At 45.7% G+C, this 20,355-nt stretch overlaps 1 protein-coding gene across 1 annotated transcript in view; it reads right to left on the bottom strand.

Moving 5' to 3' along the window:
* The window catches only part of ryr3 (ryanodine receptor 3), a 593,334-nt gene that overhangs the window by 238,097 nt on the left and 334,882 nt on the right, over positions 1 to 20,355 (bottom strand). Inside the window, 4 exon segments of the mRNA XM_072484927.1 lie at positions 1,559 to 1,699; positions 8,144 to 8,234; positions 16,365 to 16,585; positions 19,855 to 20,024. Of these exon segments, the coding sequence (XP_072341028.1) occupies positions 1,559 to 1,699; positions 8,144 to 8,234; positions 16,365 to 16,585; positions 19,855 to 20,024 (623 nt within the window).

Here is a 20,355-nt window from a genome sequence, read left to right as displayed (position 1 = left end):
TTCGGCCCATCGAGTCTGCACCGGCCCTTGGAAAGAGCACCCTACCTAAGCCCACACCTCCACCCTATCCCCGTAACTCAGTAACCCCACCTAACCTTTTTGGACACTAAGGGCAGTTTAGCATGTCCAATTCACCTAACCTGCACATCTTTGGACTGTGGGAGGAAACCGGTGCGCCCAGAGGAAACCCACGCAGACACGGGGAGAACGTGCCTACTCCGCACAGTGACCCAAGCCGGGAATCAAACCCAGGTCCCTGGCACTGTGAAACAACAGTGCAAACCACTGTAGTACTGTGCCGCCCTATTAGCTTGCCCAATTACTTAATGTGCCTGCATATTAGCCTTTTGTAATTTACTATGGCACTTAGATCTCTCAGCTCCTCAGAGCCCTCCATTCTCTCACATTTTAGATAATCTGATTTTTGTTTGTTTTTCCCACCAAAATGGTAAATTTTAAATTTTCTCACATTATACTCCATTTGCCACATTATTGCCCACTCAATTCACCTATCTAGATTTTTTTGCAACCACCTAATGTCCTCTTCACATCTTAATTTCCTAACTGTGTCATTAGCAAATTTCGTGAACATACCTTCAAGGGCGGCATAGTAGCACAGGGGTTAGCACTGTTGCTTCACAACGCCCTGGACCCGGGTTCGATTCCCAGCTTGGGTCACTGTCTGTGCGGAGTCTGCACTCTCCGCTCCCCCCATGTCTACGTGGGTTTCCAATCTTATTTACAATCTTAATCAATGACATGGATGAAGGGACGGAATGTATAGTTGCTAAATTTGTTGATGACACAAGATAGGTAGGAAAGTAATTTGTGAAGACAAAATGAGTCTACAACGGGACATTGATATGTTAATGAGTGGGCAAAGGCTTGACCTCCTCCTGTTCCTAATTTGTATGAAAACCTCGGGTTAAGAGACCAGAAACTTTTTCATTCAAATCTTCATTACCATATGATGGATTGGCAAAGTTAAAGAGAGAAATATAAGCAAAGATATTGGAAACCATAAAAGTGGAGATAGTAATGACATATTGTTTTGTGCGGCATGGTAGCTCTGTAGTTAGCACTGCTGTCTGGGCACTAAGGACCTGGGTTCGTTCCTGGCCCCGGGCCACCTTCTGTGTGTTTTTTGCACATTCTCCCCGTGTCTGCACAGGTGTCACCCCCACAACCCAAAGATATGCATGTTAAGTGGATTGGCCACACTAAATTGCCCATTAATTGGGGAAAAAATAATTGGGTACTCTAAATTTATTTAAAACAATTTGATCGGTGAGAACAGCAGTCAAGTGCAATAGTGTGCTATTTTCTCATTTAAGAACAAATATAATTGACCTCGGAACATTCACTTACCTTTATTGAACTTCACGTTTAATTTTGCAGCAACGATTCATTCCAGTTTCATACTTTTGAGGAACCCAATTGTGAGAACTTTTTAAAAAGTTTATGCACATCATAAATCCAATGTATCGCCTTGTTTAAAAAAAAAAATTACAACTCTTTAACCCTGAGAGTTAGAGGACTTTTAATATAACCATCTTACCTTTGTAGAGAGTGAATCCAAGATCCCCCAGAACAATTTTTTGGTGAGGTGTAATTCTTCATCTGATGCACTTCCATAACTGCCCCATCCTGATGCCAAGCAATAGTATTTCCAAGTCTGTTCATAGTGGCTGGCTAGAAGCTGTAATTGATAAAAGGAAATAATACCAATAGACTAAAGATATCACAGCAGAATAAAAATATTTACAAAATATACAATTTGATACTCCTGTACCAAATCCATGATACTGATAGGAAATTGTTGGCTGTGTATTTGTGATGGTAACTAGACATTGTAAGAGGGTTATGCTTTAAAATGTCTCTTCAACTCAAGGTAAACGGAGTAATAAATAGGACTCTCAGGCCTTCTACTAATTGGGCCTGAAAGAACCAGTGTGACCTGATTACCTTGTGAACAGTGGATCCAGGTCAGGTTCTATTGAAATCTATCTGCCAGGTTTAACTAGGTTGTCTGATTCATAAACCCTCAACAGGGAGGGGAGTGAGATACAGAGCAAGAGCGAGAGAGAGCGACAGGGAAAAGAACCAGATTGGACAGTAGAAGAAAAAGTTGTTCTCTGTTTGGCAGAATGCTGGTGAGAGTTTGTCCCCTGCTTGAAGTGATAGGATCTACAAACGATTTAATGACACTGGAAGATTCATATTGAATGTAGCTGGTAAAAGGAGTCACTGCAATGGCTTGCTGCTGAAAGTCAGTTTGGGGATTTTCAGAAGGTTGAGAGCGGTGATTTTAAATGGACATTAGACATTACAACTCAGCAGGGAGAAGTGAGCCCATTGGTAGCTAGGAAAAACTTTGGACTACTTCCTGTAAAAGATCCTGTTCTTCTGAAAAGGTGGTGTTAAGTATAAACATGGCATAGGGTTGTCAATCATGTTAAAAAAACTAATTAATGATTTAAAGTTGAGAGAATTAAATGCCTGCAAAGTAATGTTTAGTCGGTGTTAATTTTAGTTTGTTACAGTAAATGTCTTAATTTAATATCTTATTATGTAATCCTTTTTAAATTGGTCACTGGGCCTTCAAATCCTTTGAAAAATTATCAGTCTCTGAGGGGTTCATACAAATTTGGAAAATGTATATTAGATTTTACAGAGATATATGTATGCTGATCTACATTGAAGCACATAACTACAGGATGCTCATTTTCGAATCTTCAATTATCTGAAGCTCAATATTCAAAAACCCACTACAAAGTAATTGTTAAAATTGTGATAATGATCAGAATTGTGAGCTCAGATATTCTGAGGGTTTACTACCTGTTTTCTGAATAGGACAGTGTGGGAAATTAATTTGGGGCAGTTAGTCTTCACCACCACTTACAGGTTTACCTGAGTGGTTTCACAGGTCGGCGCAACATCGAGGGCCGAAGGGCCTGTACTGCGCTGTAATGTTCTATGTTCTATAAGTCAATGGCAGATGTTAATTCACTGCAATAGTTTTTATAAATAGTTGTTTGGTAGCATAGAACCTGAGTATTGTTTAAAAAAAAATCCTGGAAGAAAGAGTGTACCCATTTTGGGCATTTTTCAACCAAACGAAAACATTGAGGACAGCCATTCCCCGGTTCATTCCTCATGGCAATGTCTTAATAAATCAGAGTCAACCTGCCAGTTTTGAAATTAAACAAAAGCTTGACAGTTAATCGCTCCCTGGTGCATTCTCTATGATAATCAATCAGAGCTCACGTTCCAAGCTGTAAAATTATTTTGTTTAAAGGTACAAATGTTATATTCTTAATTGGCAGCACCAGTCACACTACAATTAGAGTCATAGATGTTATACGTTTTAGTTACCGTTGTATGAAGAATCAAGTGTCCTGTTCCTTTTCACCAAACACCATTTATTTCACTTCCACAGCCTCTGCACAAAACTCTAACAACACACCACCTGACACAAGGGCCACCTGAAGCCTCTTTACATATCAGTGTCAATCATTGGATACTTAACATAAGTGAGACAACTAATTGCAATGTCTCTTAATGCATTACTTAACTCTTAACCCATTACTTAACAGTCTCCCCTTCCTTGGAGAAAAAAATAATTAGGTGAAAACAACATTTAAAGAAACTCAAAAACACATACGCAATTTCCCTTCTTATTTTTCTTATTTGGAAGAAAAGAAAATCACAGAAACAGGCACCCTTCATTAACAATATCCAAAAGTTACATTTCTGTCAATATCTGAGATATATAAAAGGCCATATCCACCGCCTCTACAAAGCTTAACGTCTCAGCAGCCAAAGTGCTTTTGACCACTCTCCTTATTTTCTTTGTTTCCCACACAAGAGGACAACATTTACCATTGTTCCCCAAAGGAAAATTATAAAACCTCCTGTGCTTGTTTTGCATAGGACGCATCACTATAAACTATGAATTTCAAGTGTCTAAGGTCACCTAAAACCTGGAACCTCAAAACACACTCCTGCATTTTTTTTGGTTTGGCCAAACGCTTTATTTGCTCTTATTATGTCTTCCACTTTGGGATCATTCATTTTTGTACGCAACTCTAAGACATCAAAACTCACGTCCGGTCTAGTCTGTCCACCTAACCAATTCAGTTGCCCAATTAAACTTTGGAGTTGCTCTTTTTCCATCTTTGAAACCTTGCATCTTTTTGTGAAAACCCGGCCACGACTAATTGTTATTGGGCTGATGCTTTCCAAATAAGATTGCTGATGTAAAGTTGTCCCTAACTTAGTCTGTCTGATTTCCAGTCCAATATATTTAAATGCACCGGAAGCCTGACCTCCGACCCTGAATTCTTTCCTCAAACCAGAGATTACAAAAGCTTGAAAATCACTAGTCCAACCCCACAAAAATTATTTGACATGCATCATAAAGATGCCAGAAAGGTTCCCTTTATAGTGCCAGTAAAACATTACCGGATTTACTTTCAACTGGTAACAGCCTAACTTTAACAAAACTGACCTTACCGAAAAATACCAGACTCTAGATGCAACATTTAAACCACATACACATTTGTTCAACTTCCAGAATACCCCTTCAGTGTTAGCTGCTTCTTTAGGAGGACGGAGAAAAATGTCTCTCTGGAGCTGATGCCCCTGCAAGAAGGCAGCTTTCATATCTATAGATTTGCATTCCCTTGCCTTTGTGGCTAAAAGAAGATCTTTAAAATTAACCTTTCCTGCTGTAGGTGAATCTACCCTTAAATCCTGATCTTCTAAGCTTTCTTCAAATCCCCTTGCCACAAGCCTGGCCTTTGCCTTATAAGGTCCATCCGGAAGAACCTTTTCCGTGCAAATCCATCTGTGGGATAGAGTTCTTGGTCCCCTATCCGGTACTTCCGTATATACCCCAAATTCACTCCAACTATGCAGATCTTGCTGTTTAGCATCTTTGATAACTTTTCATATAATTTATTGGAAGCCACCAAAATCTCACGTGCATGTGGGCTTCTACTCCTATTAGTATTCATAGTCTTACTCATGTTCCGAGACCTTGATAAACTATGCCCCCTATCCCACCTGGTAACTTGTTCGATACTGCTACTGCTTGATCTTTCCTATCTGCTGTGGGATGTCTTTTCAAAATTCTCGACCTTTTCCTGCGGACCTGTTCACTATCCGATGTACTATCTGAACTGGCACCGCGTTTCTGTGACCTCCATTTTTGAACTTCGTGTTCCCAATCCATTGTCTTAACTCCCTCCCCTGAATGCTGTACATTCAACCAATGTTTATACTTACCAGTGGCCTTCCCATCTCTAATAATAGTTGCATCCTTCCATTGACTAGGCCCTTCAGGCAAGTATGTCACCTTTGTACCAACTTTTGGTAGCTGTCCTTCAGAAAAATGGCCTTATCCCAGATCTTAAGGTCCACAGCCACAATGTCGTTAAAATCCCTGGCCAAAGGTAGGGTTACTATCGGTCGTGCTGGTGTCCTTCTGTACTTCCTACAAACTTCACAGCAATCACTAACCTGTTCTATCAGTTTAGTATAGTCTTCATCCCTTACCCCTGCATCCTTTAATAAAAATTTTAGCCTCCGAGGAGACGGATGTGCAAATTGCCTATGCAGTTTTAATACAACAAGCTTTTTATCAGCGAAAGTCCCATTTTCAACTGTCATTAACACATCCTTAACTACTCTACTTGAAATATTATTTGTCAGTAATGGAATACAATTGTGTCCCGACTGTCTAAATTGTAAGTCCACCGTCTTTCCAAAAACTGTTGCCTTATCCTGCTCCATATCCAGTTTCATGTGTGCTTTCTTCATCGACGGTCTGCTCAGAAGCAAAGGTATCTCACTTGATACAACAGCCGTGCTAATGAAATGATTCACTCCGGCAATATTGCAAGGGACCACTCTTTTCAGCGACTTCATAGTATTATCACCCCCAAACCTGAAACTTGTGGAACCTTCAAATTCCTTAACCTTGTTACGACTTTCAGCATTCAAGGAGTCCAGGTAACATTTTAACCATTCAATTCCACACACAGCAGATGTGCAGCCACTGTCCAATACAGCACAATTGAAGGATTCTGCAACCAACACCCTCAATACCGACGTAAAACTGCTTGTTAATAGGACAATGTCTTCTCTCTGAACACTATCTTTTTCCTCTTCTGACTCTTCCGTGTCATGTGTCGCTTCAAACACTCTATCATAACGTTTTGGACAGTTGAAGACATAATGGTATTGAGAGTCACATCGAAAACATTGATTTATCATGCCCCATGCATTTCTGGGGTTCATCTTCCTATTGTAAGTTCTAACTGGGTTTCTGTCTTCATAATTTCCTTGTCTCGATCTTCTTCTATAGTCTTGGGCCCTATTCGTAGCCGTACAATTTCGCCATCCTGTTAGTAGTGTATCTTCCATATTCTGCTTTATAGCAGGCTGACCTATTTGAGTCATCAGAGCCATCGGAATCGAATGTTTCCCCAGAAACTTCTTGAAAGCTTTTGTCATCTGATCGAATAAGATATCCTCATCCGTAAACTGAACTCCTGTCAAAACCAGGAGCCTATCCATGTTGCTCACTCTAGCAGTCAAGTAATTTAAAAGCCAACACAGACTGTGGAAATTCCAGGTTGTGTTTCTGCAGACTTTTATATGGTCTGCCAAATTCCATTATATAGTCTTCCATGGAGAATTCCTCTATTTTCCGGAGCTTATCAAATTCCGACCATGCTTCATACGCACTTAACAAGTCATCTTTCTTGTAAATCTTATCCATATTTTGTAATAGAGTCCCCAGACCTTCTTCTGAGTCTAACTCTTCCAATTCCAGCTCAGAAAGCACTTTGTTTTGGATTTTACTGCCATAAGGTAGAGAAAGAGCCAATGCCATACCTTGTTTTCTCTTTCCCAAGGCAGTTACCTTAGTCCACATAACTACTGCACTTCTCCATTGGTCGGACGATTTCCTTTCAGAAAATAGTGGGGGGGATAGTCATATCCAGCCATCTTTATCCTGGGTTCAGCCATGTATCTTTTTTTTTCTTCTCTCTCACTCACTCCTTGGTTTGATCAGGAAAAGTTATATCTTTCAAACCTTCAAATTTGCACAGCAACCATCCTCTGCTACCATTGTTGTACGTTTTAGTTACCGTTGTATGAAGAGTCAGAAGTCCTGTTCCTTTTCACCAAACACCATTTATTTCACTTCCACAGCCTCTGCACAAAACTCTAACAACACACCACCTGACACAAGGGCCACCTGAAGCCCCTTTACATATCAGTGTCAATCATTGGATACTTAACATAAATGAGACAACTAATTGCAATGTCTTTTAATGCATTACTTATCTCTTAACCCATTACTTAACAATAGATCATAGAAACAGGCCCTTTGGCCCGGCTTGTTCATGCCGCCCAGTTTCTATGACTAAGCTAGTCCCACTTGCCCACATTCGGCCCATATCCCTCTATACCCACCCTGCCCATGTAACTGTCTAACTGTTTTTTAAAGAAAAAAATTGTACCCGCCTCTACCACTGCCTCTGGCAGCCCGTTCCTGATGCTCACCACCCTCTGTGTGAAGAAATTTCCCCAATGGCCTCTTTTGTATCTCTCCCCTCTCACCTTAAACCTATGCCCTCTAGTTCTAGACTCCTCAAATTGGGAAAAGATGTTGACTATCTACCTTATCTATTAATTATTAATGATTAATTACCTATTATTCATGAAGTACTCCAATGATTTCATTGTCCCCACTCAAAGTAGGCAACCCACATGGCCCAGTAATAAAACAAGGAGCCCACCCAAAACATTACAATTAGTTTAATGCTGGAAGATCCACCGGGGTTAGGGTGGAGGCTGCACAGTCAGATATCCATTAGGATTTCTAAGGGATCTTCAGGATCCTTTGCAAATGTGGTACAATCAGTGTCAGAACATCATGATTTCAGGCTTTTTTTTGTTTACCGAACAGTCTTTGACAATTTGAAGGTATCAGTTTGGAATGTCAATCCTTCGCTCAAATACTTAGCCATGCACCCAGGTACAATATGACTTCCAATTGCTTTTCAATGAAATAATAACTACTTTCAAGTTCATAATTCATCAATCCAAGACTACATTTTGCGAATACCTTTAAAGGCATTTTGCAGTATTCATTAAGAATGGGAACATCAAACACAAAACGACGCAGGAGTGGTTGCAACATGGAAGGTTGAAGGTTCCTGCGGAACAATAGAAAATGAGAGTTACATAATTACAAAGAAACATATGTAGATGTAGATTATTTAGTTATACCATTCATACATATACATTAACCATTACAACTTGAATGGGATAGAACCACAGCTTGCAGGTTAAGTTCATGCTCATCATTCCTCCATAAATTTACCTTGCAATCTCCTGCAACTGAATGATGTGATATGATATGCATATACCTGTAAGGATGCAAACTACTGTCAATCACTAACCACGTCAACACGATATGATGAATTAGTCCCATGACTTTTATTATTCAATCTATGAGCAAGAGTATCATAGAATCATAGAATTTACAGTGCAGAAGGAGGCCATTCGGCCCATCGAGTCTGCACCGGCTCTTGGAAAGAGCACCCTACCCAAGGTCAACACCGCCACCCTATCCCCATAACCCAGTAACCCCACCCAACACTAAGGGCAATTTTGGACGCTAAGGGCAATTTATCACGGCCAATCCACCTAACCTGCACATGTTTGGACTGTGGGAGGAAACCGGAGCACCCAGAGGAAACCCACGCACACACGGGGAGGATGTGCAGACTCCGCACAGACAGTGACCCAAGCTGGAATCGAACCTGGGACCCTGGAGCTGTGAAGCAATTGTGCTATCCACAAGGCTACTGTGCTGCCGTGCTGAGTAATAGAAGTTAATTGTATTATATGTAGTGCACGTTATCTGTAAAGAGTTATATCTTCAAATAAAGCACCCACATTATCGTTTCACCAATTTTGTGTATGATTGGTACATTTATATCAAAGAAGAACATAACACAGGACAATGAATATCTGACAGCACTTGTCAGTCGTCAGTCTCTTTGGCTATGTTGATGCATTGGCAGCGATCTTCGGGCCTCGTTACACTCGCAATCAAGCGTGAATAGCGGGAGAAGCCAAAGACGGGACCCGCGTCAGGCGCCGAACAGATTGCAATGCAACCGGCCTACTCCAGTAGGCAAATTCAGAATCTTGCCATAGCATGGCGAGAAACCAATTATCACCACTTAAGCCATACAATTAACGAGAGCCACCTTGTGGTAGACACCACTAGTGGTATATTGTATGTATTACGGCACTGCCCGTATATTACAGGAACAACGGTAAATCCCAGCCTGCTGGCTCCTCCCAGCAGGCAGCGTATAAAAGTGTATGCTCTCCTGCGCTGCTCCATTCTGGCTCCAGCTGCGGGAGGCACAACATCTTGTGCAATAAAGCCTCGATTGTTTCACCATTCTTGTCTTGTGGTAATTGACGGTACATCAATTTATTGCACAAGATTTTAAAAGATGGATCTCCTAATCAAGCCTGATCGCCTGCAGCTGAGCCCTCACGCAGCCAATGCCACGTCTACCTTCGAGCACTGGCTAGCCTGCTTCGAAGGCTACCTCAGAGCAGCTACTGAAGAACCCTCGGACTCACAGAAGCTCCAAGTCCTCTACTCACGGGTGAGCCCTGAAATGTTCCCCCTCATCCGGGATACGCCCACCTACTCAGAAGCGATGACGCTCCTAAAGGGACATTACGTTAAGTCGGTGAACCAAGTGTACGCCAGGCACCTCCTGGCCACGAGACGGCAACTCCCCGGGGAGACTCTGAACCATTTCTTGAGGGCCCTACAGATCCTCGGTAGGAACTGTGACTGCCAGGCAGTTTCGGCAGTCCAACACACCGAACATTTAATCAGAGGCGCTTATGTCACGGGCATGCAGTCTACGTACGTTCGCCAGCGACTACTGGAAGGGAGTAAGCTCGATCTTGCGGGGACTAGGAAGCTTGCAAATTCACCAGAAGTGGCCTCCCATAACCTGGTATCCTACACCCCCGACCGCGCAGTACCCTCGTGGGCCCCACCAGCTGCCGACTCCAGCTCACCGCAAGCCTGCGCCGCACGGCATCCAGCCAACTGTGGGGGGCCCAAGTGTTATTTTTGTGGACAAAGCAGACACCCAAAGCAACGCTGCCCGGAGCGGAGCGCGACCTGCAACGGGTGTGGGAGGAAAGGACACTTTGTTTCTGTTTGCCAGGCCCGGTCGGTCGCCGCTCTTTCCAGACCCGGCATTTCTATACCCCCCACTTGCGACCCAGGGGCGCCGCCAGCTTCTCCTCCGCAAGACATGTGCGGCCCGTGGGCACCGCCATCTTCCCCACCGCAAGCCACGTTCGGTTCGTGGGTGCCGCCATCTTCCCCACCGCAAGCCTCGTGTGGCCCGTGGGCGGCGCCATCTTTGATGCCGCCTGCCATGTGCACCCCGTGGGCGCCGCCATCATTAGCGCCATTTTTGACCGCGCCGCAGTACCTCGGCTCGTCTGGCCGTTTGCCGCCTACTGCTACCTCCACCACCGCTGATCAGCACAGGACCTCCCAACATCTTCCGCAGCTCGCCTCCATCACCCTGGATCAGTCTCGGCCCCGCAACCTCGCGACCGCTACGACGATGGTGAAAATCAACGGGCACGAGACGACCTGCCTCTTTGACTCCGGGAGCACAGCGAGTTTCATCCACCCCACAATGGTAAGACGCTGCTCCCTCCCGGTACACCCCATCACCCAGAAAATCTCCCTGGCCTCCGAATCCCATTCCGTTGAAATCCGGGTGTACTGTATCGCGACCCTCACCGTCCAGGGCGTAGAGTTCAGCAACTTCCGGCTCTACGTCCTCCCCCACCTCTGCGCTGCCCTGTTGCTCGGCCTGGATTTTCAATGCCATCTCCAAAGCCTTCCTTTGAAATTCGGCGGACCCCTGCTCCCCCTCACCGCTTGCGGCCTCATGACCTTTAAGGTCGATCCACCTTCACTGTTTGCGAACCTCACCCCGGACTGCAAACCCGTCGCCACGAGGAGCAGACGGTACAGTGCCCAGGACAGGACCTTCATCAGGTCGGAGGTCAACTGCTTCTGCAGGAGGGGATCATTGAGGCCAGCAACAGCCCCTGGAGAGCTCAAATAGTGGTGGTGAAGACTGGGGAGAAGCACAGGTTGGTCATTGACTACAGTCAGACCATCAACCGGTACACGCAGCACGACGCATACCCCCTCCCACGCATATCTGACATGGCCAATCAGATTGCGCAGTATCGAGTCTTCTCTACAGTTGAAGTCCGCCTACCACCAGCACCCCATCTGCCCGGAGGACCGCCAATACACTGCGTTCAAAGCAGATGGCCGCCTCTATCACTTCCTCAGAGTTCCCTTTGGCGTCACCAATGGGGTCTCGGTCTTCCAGCGAGAGATGGACCAAATGGTTGACCAGTACGGGCTGCAGGCCACCTTCCCGTACATAGATAACGTCACCATCTACGGCCATGATCAGCAGGACCACGACGCAAACTTCCAAAAATTCTATCATACCGCCAAACTCCTTAACCTCACATACAATAAGGAGAAATGCGTGTTCCGCGCCAACCGCTTAGCTATCCTTGGCTATGTCGTGGAAAATGGAGTCCAAGGGCCCGACCCCGACCGCATGCGCCCCCTCATGGAACCCCCTCTCCCCCACTGCCCCAAGGCCCTGAAACGATGCCTGGGGGTTTTCTCGTATTACGCCCAGTGGGTCCCTAATTATGCAGACAAGGCCCGGCCACTCATCAAGTCCACAGTTTTTCCCCTGACGGCTGAGGCGTACCAGGTCTTCAACCACATCAAGGCGGACATCGCCAAGGACACGATGCACGTGGTCGACTAGTCTCCCCCCCTTTCAGGTGGAGAGCGATGCATCGGACGTGGCTCTGGCCGCTGATTTGTTATGTTCTCGTTGTAACATAAGCGGCTTCCTTGTGGTGCACTTGACAAAGGAAGGTTCCGACGTGGAGATAACTTCAACACATTCATTAAACTATTTACACTTCTATTACTCGGGTTCGACACTACTGCTAATCCTACTATAGCTACCCAGACTGACTAACCAGTTGCTACAATCCACGTGGTGGGTGTAATATTGAATCAACCCTGTGTCTCTACTCACTGACTGTCTCCACAGGAAAGAGGCAGATCATGTGTGTGGTGTCCTTTATATATGGGTTGGTGTAATGCCCTCCTGTGGTGGTGTCACCTCTGTGTGTATCGTGAATGTCCATTGCCCGTGTCCTATCTAACTGATCTATTGGTTGAGTGTGTGTGTGTGTGTGATGTTTCTGGTGCTCCCTCTAGTGTCTAGCTAGCCTACATGCATTTACATTGATGCACATCATTACAGCCGCCACCCTCAACCAGGCGGGCAGTCCCGTGGCCTTCTTTTCCCGTATCCTCCATGCCTCCGGAATTCGGCATTCGTCTGTCGAAAAGGAGGCCCAAGCCATTGTGGAAGCTGTGCGACATTGGAGGCATTACCTGGCTGGCAGGAGATTCACTCTCCTCACTGACAACAACGGTCGGTTGCCTTCATGTTTAATAATACACAGTGAGGCAAGATCAAAAATGACAAGATGTTGAGGTGGAGGATCGAGCTCTCCACCTATAATTATGAGATCTTGTATTGCCCGGGGAAGCTCAATGAGCCCCCTGATGCACTATCCCGCAGTACATGTGCCAGTGCACAAGTGGACCGACTCCGGGCTCTCCACTATGAGCTCTGCCATCTGGGGGTTACCCGGTTCTTCCATTGTGTCAAGGCCTGCAACCTGCCCTACTCCATTGAGGAGGTCAGGACCGTCACCAGAGACTGCCAAGTCTGCGCAGAGTGAAAGCCGCACTTCTACTGGCCAGATAGAGCGCACCTGGTGAAGGCCTCCCGCCCCTTTGAACGCCTCAGCATGGAGTTCAAAGGGCCCTCCCCTCCACCGACCGCAACGTGTACTTCCTCAATGTAATTGACGAGTACTCCCGATTCCCTTTCGCCATTCCCGTGCCCCGACATGACTTCTGCCACGGTAATCAATGCCCTGCACAGCATCTTCACTCTCCCCACCTACATCCACAGCGATCGGTGATCCTCTTTCATGAGCGATGAGCTGCGCCAGTTCCTGCTCAGCAAGGGCATCGCCTCGAGTAGGACGACCAGCTACAACCCCCGGGGAAACGGGCAGGTGGAGAGGGAGAACGGGACGATCTGGAAGGCCGTCCTGCTGGCCCTGCGGTCTAAAAATCTCCCGCTTTCCCGCTGGCAGGAGGTCCTCCCCGACGCGCTCCACTCCATCCAGTTGCTTCTCTGCACCGCCACTAATGAGACCCCTCACGAACGTGTGTTTGCCTTCCCCCGGAAGTACACCTCCGGGGTCTCGCTCCCAACATGGCTGACAGTTCCTGGACCCGTCCTCATCCGGAAGCATGTGCGGAGCCATAAATTGGACCCCTTGAACGAGAAAGTCCACCTCCTACATGCAAACCCGCAGTACGCCTAAGTGGCACACCCCAACGGGCGGCAAGACACAGTCTCCCTCCGGGACCTGGCACCCGCTGGGTCCCCATCCACGACCCCCGACCTGACACCACTCTCCCCCCCCCCAGTTGCCTCATTCATCCTTGCACCACTCACCCTCCCTCCAGCGAACCTCACCGCAGCCCCCACCCCAGTGGGATCCGTCCTCCCACTGGATCCACTCAGGGGTGACGAAGACAAGGACAACACGCTCCCGGAGTCGCGGGTGACCACGTCGGCACCCACACCACCACCAGGACTGAGGCGACCGCGGCGGAGGGTCAAAGCCCCCGACAGGCTTAATTTGTAATGTTTTCGTCACCCCTGCCAGACTTTTTTTTAACAGGGTTGAATGTGGTAAACACCACTAGTGATATATTGTATGTATTACGGCACTGCCCGTATATTACGGTACAACAGTAAATCCCTGCCGCTGGCTCCACCCAGCAGGCGGCGTATAAAAGTATCTGCTCTCCTGTGCTGCTTCCATTCTGGTTCCAGCTGCAGGAGTTACAACATCTTGATTGTTTCACCATTCTCGTCTCATGGTAATTGACGGTACATCACCCTTTTAAAATGATTTATGGTATCAACTTCAATTAGCTTTCCAGATCTCGATAACTCCTAAAGGAAAAGTAACTAATTTCCCTTCTACAGCTTTTGTATTTATTATGTCAGTGACTGCTCTGGTTTTCAGGGGAATTGTTTTCCCTCTGCTCTATCCAAACCTCCCATCATCTGGAAAACCTCATAGGTTACCTCTTGACCTTCTTTGTTCCAAGGTAAGAGGTGAGCTACTCATGTTTTTCAAGGATGAACCATAACTTTCTCCATCTACGTATTTAGACGATCCAAAATATCGAAATGGCGGCATTTTCTGTCCAACCCGTCGCAAAAGCGGTGGTGGAGGCAGCCCGTTATCGGCTGGTGGCAGATCTACTGGTCCCACCATTGTCAACGGGCTTTCCCGTTGAATGCACCGCTCGCTGTTAGGAAACTACTGCGGGGCGCACCAATTTTTTATTGGTCTTGTTATTAGTGATCATGCAAAAGAAAATGTCACTAATGTTACCATTTAAAGCATCAGGCAGTACTGGAGGAAGATGAAGCTAGTGAGCAAATAGAGAGTTCTGCTTGTGTCTCGTTTCAGCGTATGTGGTCATATTTGGATAAAGGTTTCTGATAAGTCAGAATCGTTTGGTCACATCATAACGTGAATGATATAATGCTTGTTTCTTAAACGTGTACAATCTTATCAAGTCTCAGTAGCCCACATAATAATAATCTTTGTCACAAGTAGGCTTACATTAACACTGCAATGAAGGTACTGTGAAAATGTTTCTGGGAACATTTACTCCAGGAAGTAAAATTGAGAAAAAAACTGAGCTAAAAGATTTTGTCAGAACGTCAGCAGGAAAAAAAACCTTTAAATATTAAAATCTGATTATTTGCCACAGTCAAGGGTGGTTGTAAAGGTTTTCAGCCAGTAGCAAATGTTTTAATATTACACAATAAATGCATTGCAATGAGAGTAAATGGTCCTTCAGTAACTTCATCATCAGAAGATGGATGTTAAAATTAGCAGTTAGCCCGTTTACTGTCCAAAATTGAGAGTGTTGTGCGTGCAAATGCTATTTCCTGCCAGGATCTATCAGATCAAAGACATTATGGCCCTAAAATTCCCTTCATTAGTGTCAACTGGATCAGTCTAGGTTCATATTGGATGGCTGCATTGGTTTGGCTTTTGCAGGCTCATTCTGGTATTAACCCCTTTAGGATAATTACCAACTTCACTGCCTGAGCAGTAACCTGATGGAACAAACTGTCCATTGGAATCAACAGAACAAACATTGAGCAGAAAAGGTGGGGGAGGGTGATCCACTCCGCCAGGTTACTCTCCAGGAAGTAAATTCTTCAAAATAACGTTCTTCAAAATGTGCAAGTTCTAAAGGATCACGAGTAATGTTTCTAAACGATGAGAGGTTGCAGAGCTCTGAGGTGCGGAGGGATCTGGGTGTTTTTGTGCATGAATTGCAAAAGGATAGTATGCAGGTACAGTGAGTAATTAGGAAAGCAAATAGAATGTTATAGTTTGCTGTGACGGAAATTGATACAATAGTAGCGAGATTATGCTTCGGTGTCCAGGGTATTGGTGAAACCACATCTGGAATATTGTGCACTGTATTCGTCGCCTTATTTAAGGAAGGATGTAAAGGTGTTAGAAGCAGTTCTGAGAAGCTTTACTAGACTAATACCAGGAATGGGTGGGTTGACGGATGAGGAAAGATTGGAGAGGCTAAGCCTGTATCCACTAGAGTTTAGAAGAGTAAGAGGCGACTTAATTAAAACCTTTAAGTTCCTGAAGGGTATTAACAGGGTGAATGTGGAGAAGATGTTTCCTCTTGTCGGAGAATCTAGAACTAGGGGTAATTTAAAAAAAAATAAGACGTTCTCATTTAAGACAGAGATGAGGCGATTTTCGCACTGAGGTTTGAGAGTCTTTGGTACTCTATTCCTCAAAAGGCAGTGGAAGCAGAAACTTTGAATATTTTTCAGGCAGAGCTAGATAGGTTCTTGATTAACAAGGAGGTGGAAGGTTATTGGAGGTAGACAGGAATGTGGGGTTCAGGTTACAATCAGATCAGCCATGATCTTATTGAATGGTTGAGCAGGCTCGAGGGGCCGAGTGGCCTATTCCTGCTCCTAATTCATAATTGCATAAAATAAAAGTAAAGATATCTGTACCGGCATATCGATTGCAAACATTCTTCAATTGACTCTCTCTGGGCTTTGGTAAGTCCAGGTCCTTTGGATAGTCTGTAGATTGTGTGCAGTGTGGAGTCTATCACGGAGGCAAAATGCTCAGTCCCAGCAAAAAGGGGTGCGCATCTCATGAGTAGTGGAAGCACTGCTGAACAGATATATCGATTAAGGGCAAGAGCAGTCTCTGTAGTTCCCAAAGCAGCCTGTTGGAACAGAAAAACTATTATTCAGAGAAAAGCATAACATACACTAATTTTGTTGTTGTCTAAATCTGTGAGCTGATTATGAACAAGAATCAGAAAGAATCTCGGTACCGGAGATTGGGCGGGGGCGGGAATCAGGCCGCGCCGGTTGGCAGGACCTCCCGCTCAATTCTCTGGCCCGGATGGGCCGAAGTCCCGCCCAGAAATTGCCTGTCCCGCTGGCGTAAATTAAACCTGGTATTTACCGGCAGGACCAGGCGGCGTGGGCGGGCTCCGGGGTCCTTGGGGGGGCGCGGGGCGATCTGACCCCGGGGGGTGCCCCCACGGTGGCCTGGCCCGCGAGCGGGGCCCACCGATCCGCGGGCGGGCCTGTGCCGTGGGGGCACTCTTTCCCTTCCGCCTCCGCCACGGTCTCCACCATGGCAGAGGCGGAAGTGACTCTCCCCACTGCACATGCGCGGGAAACTGTCAGCGGCCGCTGACGCTCCCGCGCATGCGCCGGGAAACTGTCAGCGGCCGCTGACGCTCCCGCGCCTGCTCCGCATTTCCGCGCCAGCTGGCTGGGCAACACACGCCATTTCCGCCAGCTGGCGGGGCGGAAATCCCTCCGCCGTCGGCCTAGCCCCTCAATGTTGGGGCTAGGCCGCCAAAGATGCGGAGCATTCCGCACCTTTGGGCCGGCGCGATGCCCGTCTGATTGGCGCCGTTTTTAGCGCCAGTCGGCGGACATTGCGCCGTTGGGGGAGAATTTTGCCCCTCTTTCCTGAATGTTTCACGTTTCTACTCACTACATGTCACTTTGATAATTACAGATTCTCCAAAGGTACATTAATTATGTGGCTAGAAATGTAATATTGTAACTGAGGCATGCTCTACAGAATCAGTTTAGGCTGATTAAAACACTCCAATTCATATTTCATAAATGTCTCTCATCTAAGTCCATTTTTAAGTGTTTCTGACAAGTTATTTATTGCCTATGCTACTGGTGCATACTAATTAGAATAAAGTCAACAATCATTACCTTTCTTTAAAAATATTCGTTCACGCATCTATCACCGGCCAATGTAATGAACGTGTGAGGGGTTTACAGTCATCTAATAAAGAATGCACTATCTAGTATGACAAATATTAATGTTCACAGGACAGGACACAACTGCAAGGATCCTAGCTGATGTTACCATGGGACAGTCAGGTCCTGGAGAGGACCCCGGCTCAATAGGTCGTAACTTTTATTTTTTGTTTCGATACATGGATTAACAGAGTTACAGACTGCCGATTAACTTTTAACAAAAGAAGATAACATTTATTACACAAGAAATACACAACTCATTCACCTCTGCTATACCTTTACACACGTATACAGATTTATAAGGATAATGCAAATTAAAGATTTTGGGCGTGATTTACCAGCCGCGTCCTGCCAGAATCAGGACAGGACGCTGCCAGTAGATCCTCCCTGCTTCTGCCAGAGGCCTCCCCCAGGATTCCGAGATCTAACTAGATCTTGCGAGTCATCACGATCTGGATCCCGCCCACCCGACAGATATCGACCTCGCCGAGGAGATCCCAGCGGAATACCGATTAGTACTGGTCCCCACAAACTTGGATGAGGTGGAACGGCACTTTTTGGGGGTGGGGGGGTGGTCTCCCAGACAATTGAAGACCGACAGGCTGACACCCTGGCACTGCTGGTGCCACCCGGGCACCTTGGCACAGCCAACCTGGCACCCTGCTGTGCCACCTGGACACTCTGGTAGTGCCAAGCAGATCTCAGCCTGGTACTGCCAGGGTTTTAAGGTGGCACTACCAAGATGGTAGCCTGGCAATGCCAAGGTGCCAATCTGGTATTTTGCCCGCATGGGGATCGGGCCCAGGGATGCCCTACTGCTATGTGTTTCAGTGCAGGGGGAGGGAAGGGGGTTAGGAGAGAGGGATGGGTAACCCCCCCCCCAGGTGAGTTGGGGCATTGCGGGGATACGGAGGTCATGTTGGTGGGTCGAGAGATCAGGGCAGCATTTAAAAATGCTTTGCTTGCCAGAGCTTCTCAGTGCAGGACATGCAGCTATGTGTGGCCTCGACAGGGTGTTCCCCGCTGCGAGCTGAAAAAAATAGAGTGCCATTGAATAGCGGGATCGTTCCCGTCGGTACCCCTCGATTCCCGCCCAGAACGGACTCTATTTTTATTTCATTAAATCGCGGCCTATATCTTATATACTCTAAAGTTGTCAGTAAGTACACGGTCTATGTAAACCAATGAGCAAAATGTGATCAGACACACCACACTATGAAACAGAGTGACAGATACCACCCAACACAACTTCTGTGGATTACTCATCTCCCAGATTCTCGTCACACTGTGCGCCAACTAGTCTTATTGGAACTCTATCTTTCATATGAAGGGTTCTAAACACCTCTCTGGAAAAACACCCTAGTAATCTTCTCCCAATCAACACTTTCTCTTGGATGTCTTCACCAAGGATCCATTTCCAGTATTTCAGCCTCTCCTTTCAATATACCTTTGCCTTGGATTGTCATGTGCATTCCAGCTTCCACGCAATCTCTCTTGCACCCAGTCTCGCCAGCAGAACACTACTGCTTCACAGGCTGTTATTAGGATGCCATCAAACTTTTGATTTACTTCAGATATCTGGCTTCTCACCTAAGCGACTTTAAATCTGGTTCTTGCAGTTGTCTCTTTAACACAGGGCACTTTCTCTGAATTTTACTTGAATTCTTCTGAACAGGACCTTGTTCAACTTCTTGTTCTTTGTTCTATTAACTGTCTCCCTGAGGTATTATTTTGACCACAACTCCTGTTTTTTGGGACTTTCTTTTTTTCTTCGGGAATTCTGCGTTCTGCAGTTCTCTTCCTTGTGTCCAGCCTTTTCTGGCTCCAGCTTACAACTATCTCAAAGGCTCATGCTGTCTCAGGGTTAACCAATGGTTGCTAAACAACTGCTTAGTTTTTGAAAAATCTGCAATCGATTTTACATCACAAACCTTTAATTACAATGCAGGCAAAGTTTAAAATGAAACCAAACTATTGACGTGCAGGCATTTCTGTCTAACATGAAGACAAACTGAAGTTTTAACACTTTCTTGGCACACAAATGCAAAAACACAAATTAAGCTAAAACTTAAACTTACCCCTTATTTAAAATACCCACAATAAAAAATATAAATTACTTAAACTACCTCGATTTCCAAATACAACAGAAAACCAAATATGCACAGCCTTGCTACGATAAACAACAACCACTTTTACTTACTGACTCGAGGGAGGCAGATGCTCTTAAATCAGGTAAAAATCCAACTTCCAGCAAATGAAGCAGGAAACTTTGGTCCTTAACACCATAAACACGATCCAGAAACAATACCATGGGTGCCTTGTGGTCAGGACAGAAACTTGCAGACATTGACGGCTCGGAAATAGTTCCATCTGCAAAGCACCAAATTGGATCTTCAAAATGCTACTTAAACGCACAGTTTGACAATGGTTTATCTTTTTCAAGTATCATATTAAATATGATGACATTAATGACACAATGCATCCGGATCCTTTACCCTCTTCCCATCCAGAAGGGATTGATGCTATCTGGGTATGTGTTCATGGGTGACAGTCACCCTTTCACATCTTAACTAAGCACTAATTTTTCATGCTTGAGACGAGACAAAACATGTCCACAGGGTTATCAATCTTTGGGGGGGCTTGACTTGACATCACACCAAAACCCAATCCTGTTCTACCATGACGTACACACAAAAGTCCA

The sequence above is a fragment of the Scyliorhinus torazame genome, chromosome 2 (assembly GCF_047496885.1).
Source record: "Scyliorhinus torazame isolate Kashiwa2021f chromosome 2, sScyTor2.1, whole genome shotgun sequence".
Lineage (NCBI taxonomy): Eukaryota > Metazoa > Chordata > Chondrichthyes > Carcharhiniformes > Scyliorhinidae > Scyliorhinus > Scyliorhinus torazame.
The sequence above is the reverse complement of the archived record's forward strand: the minus strand, read 5'-3'. Positions and strand labels throughout refer to the sequence as shown.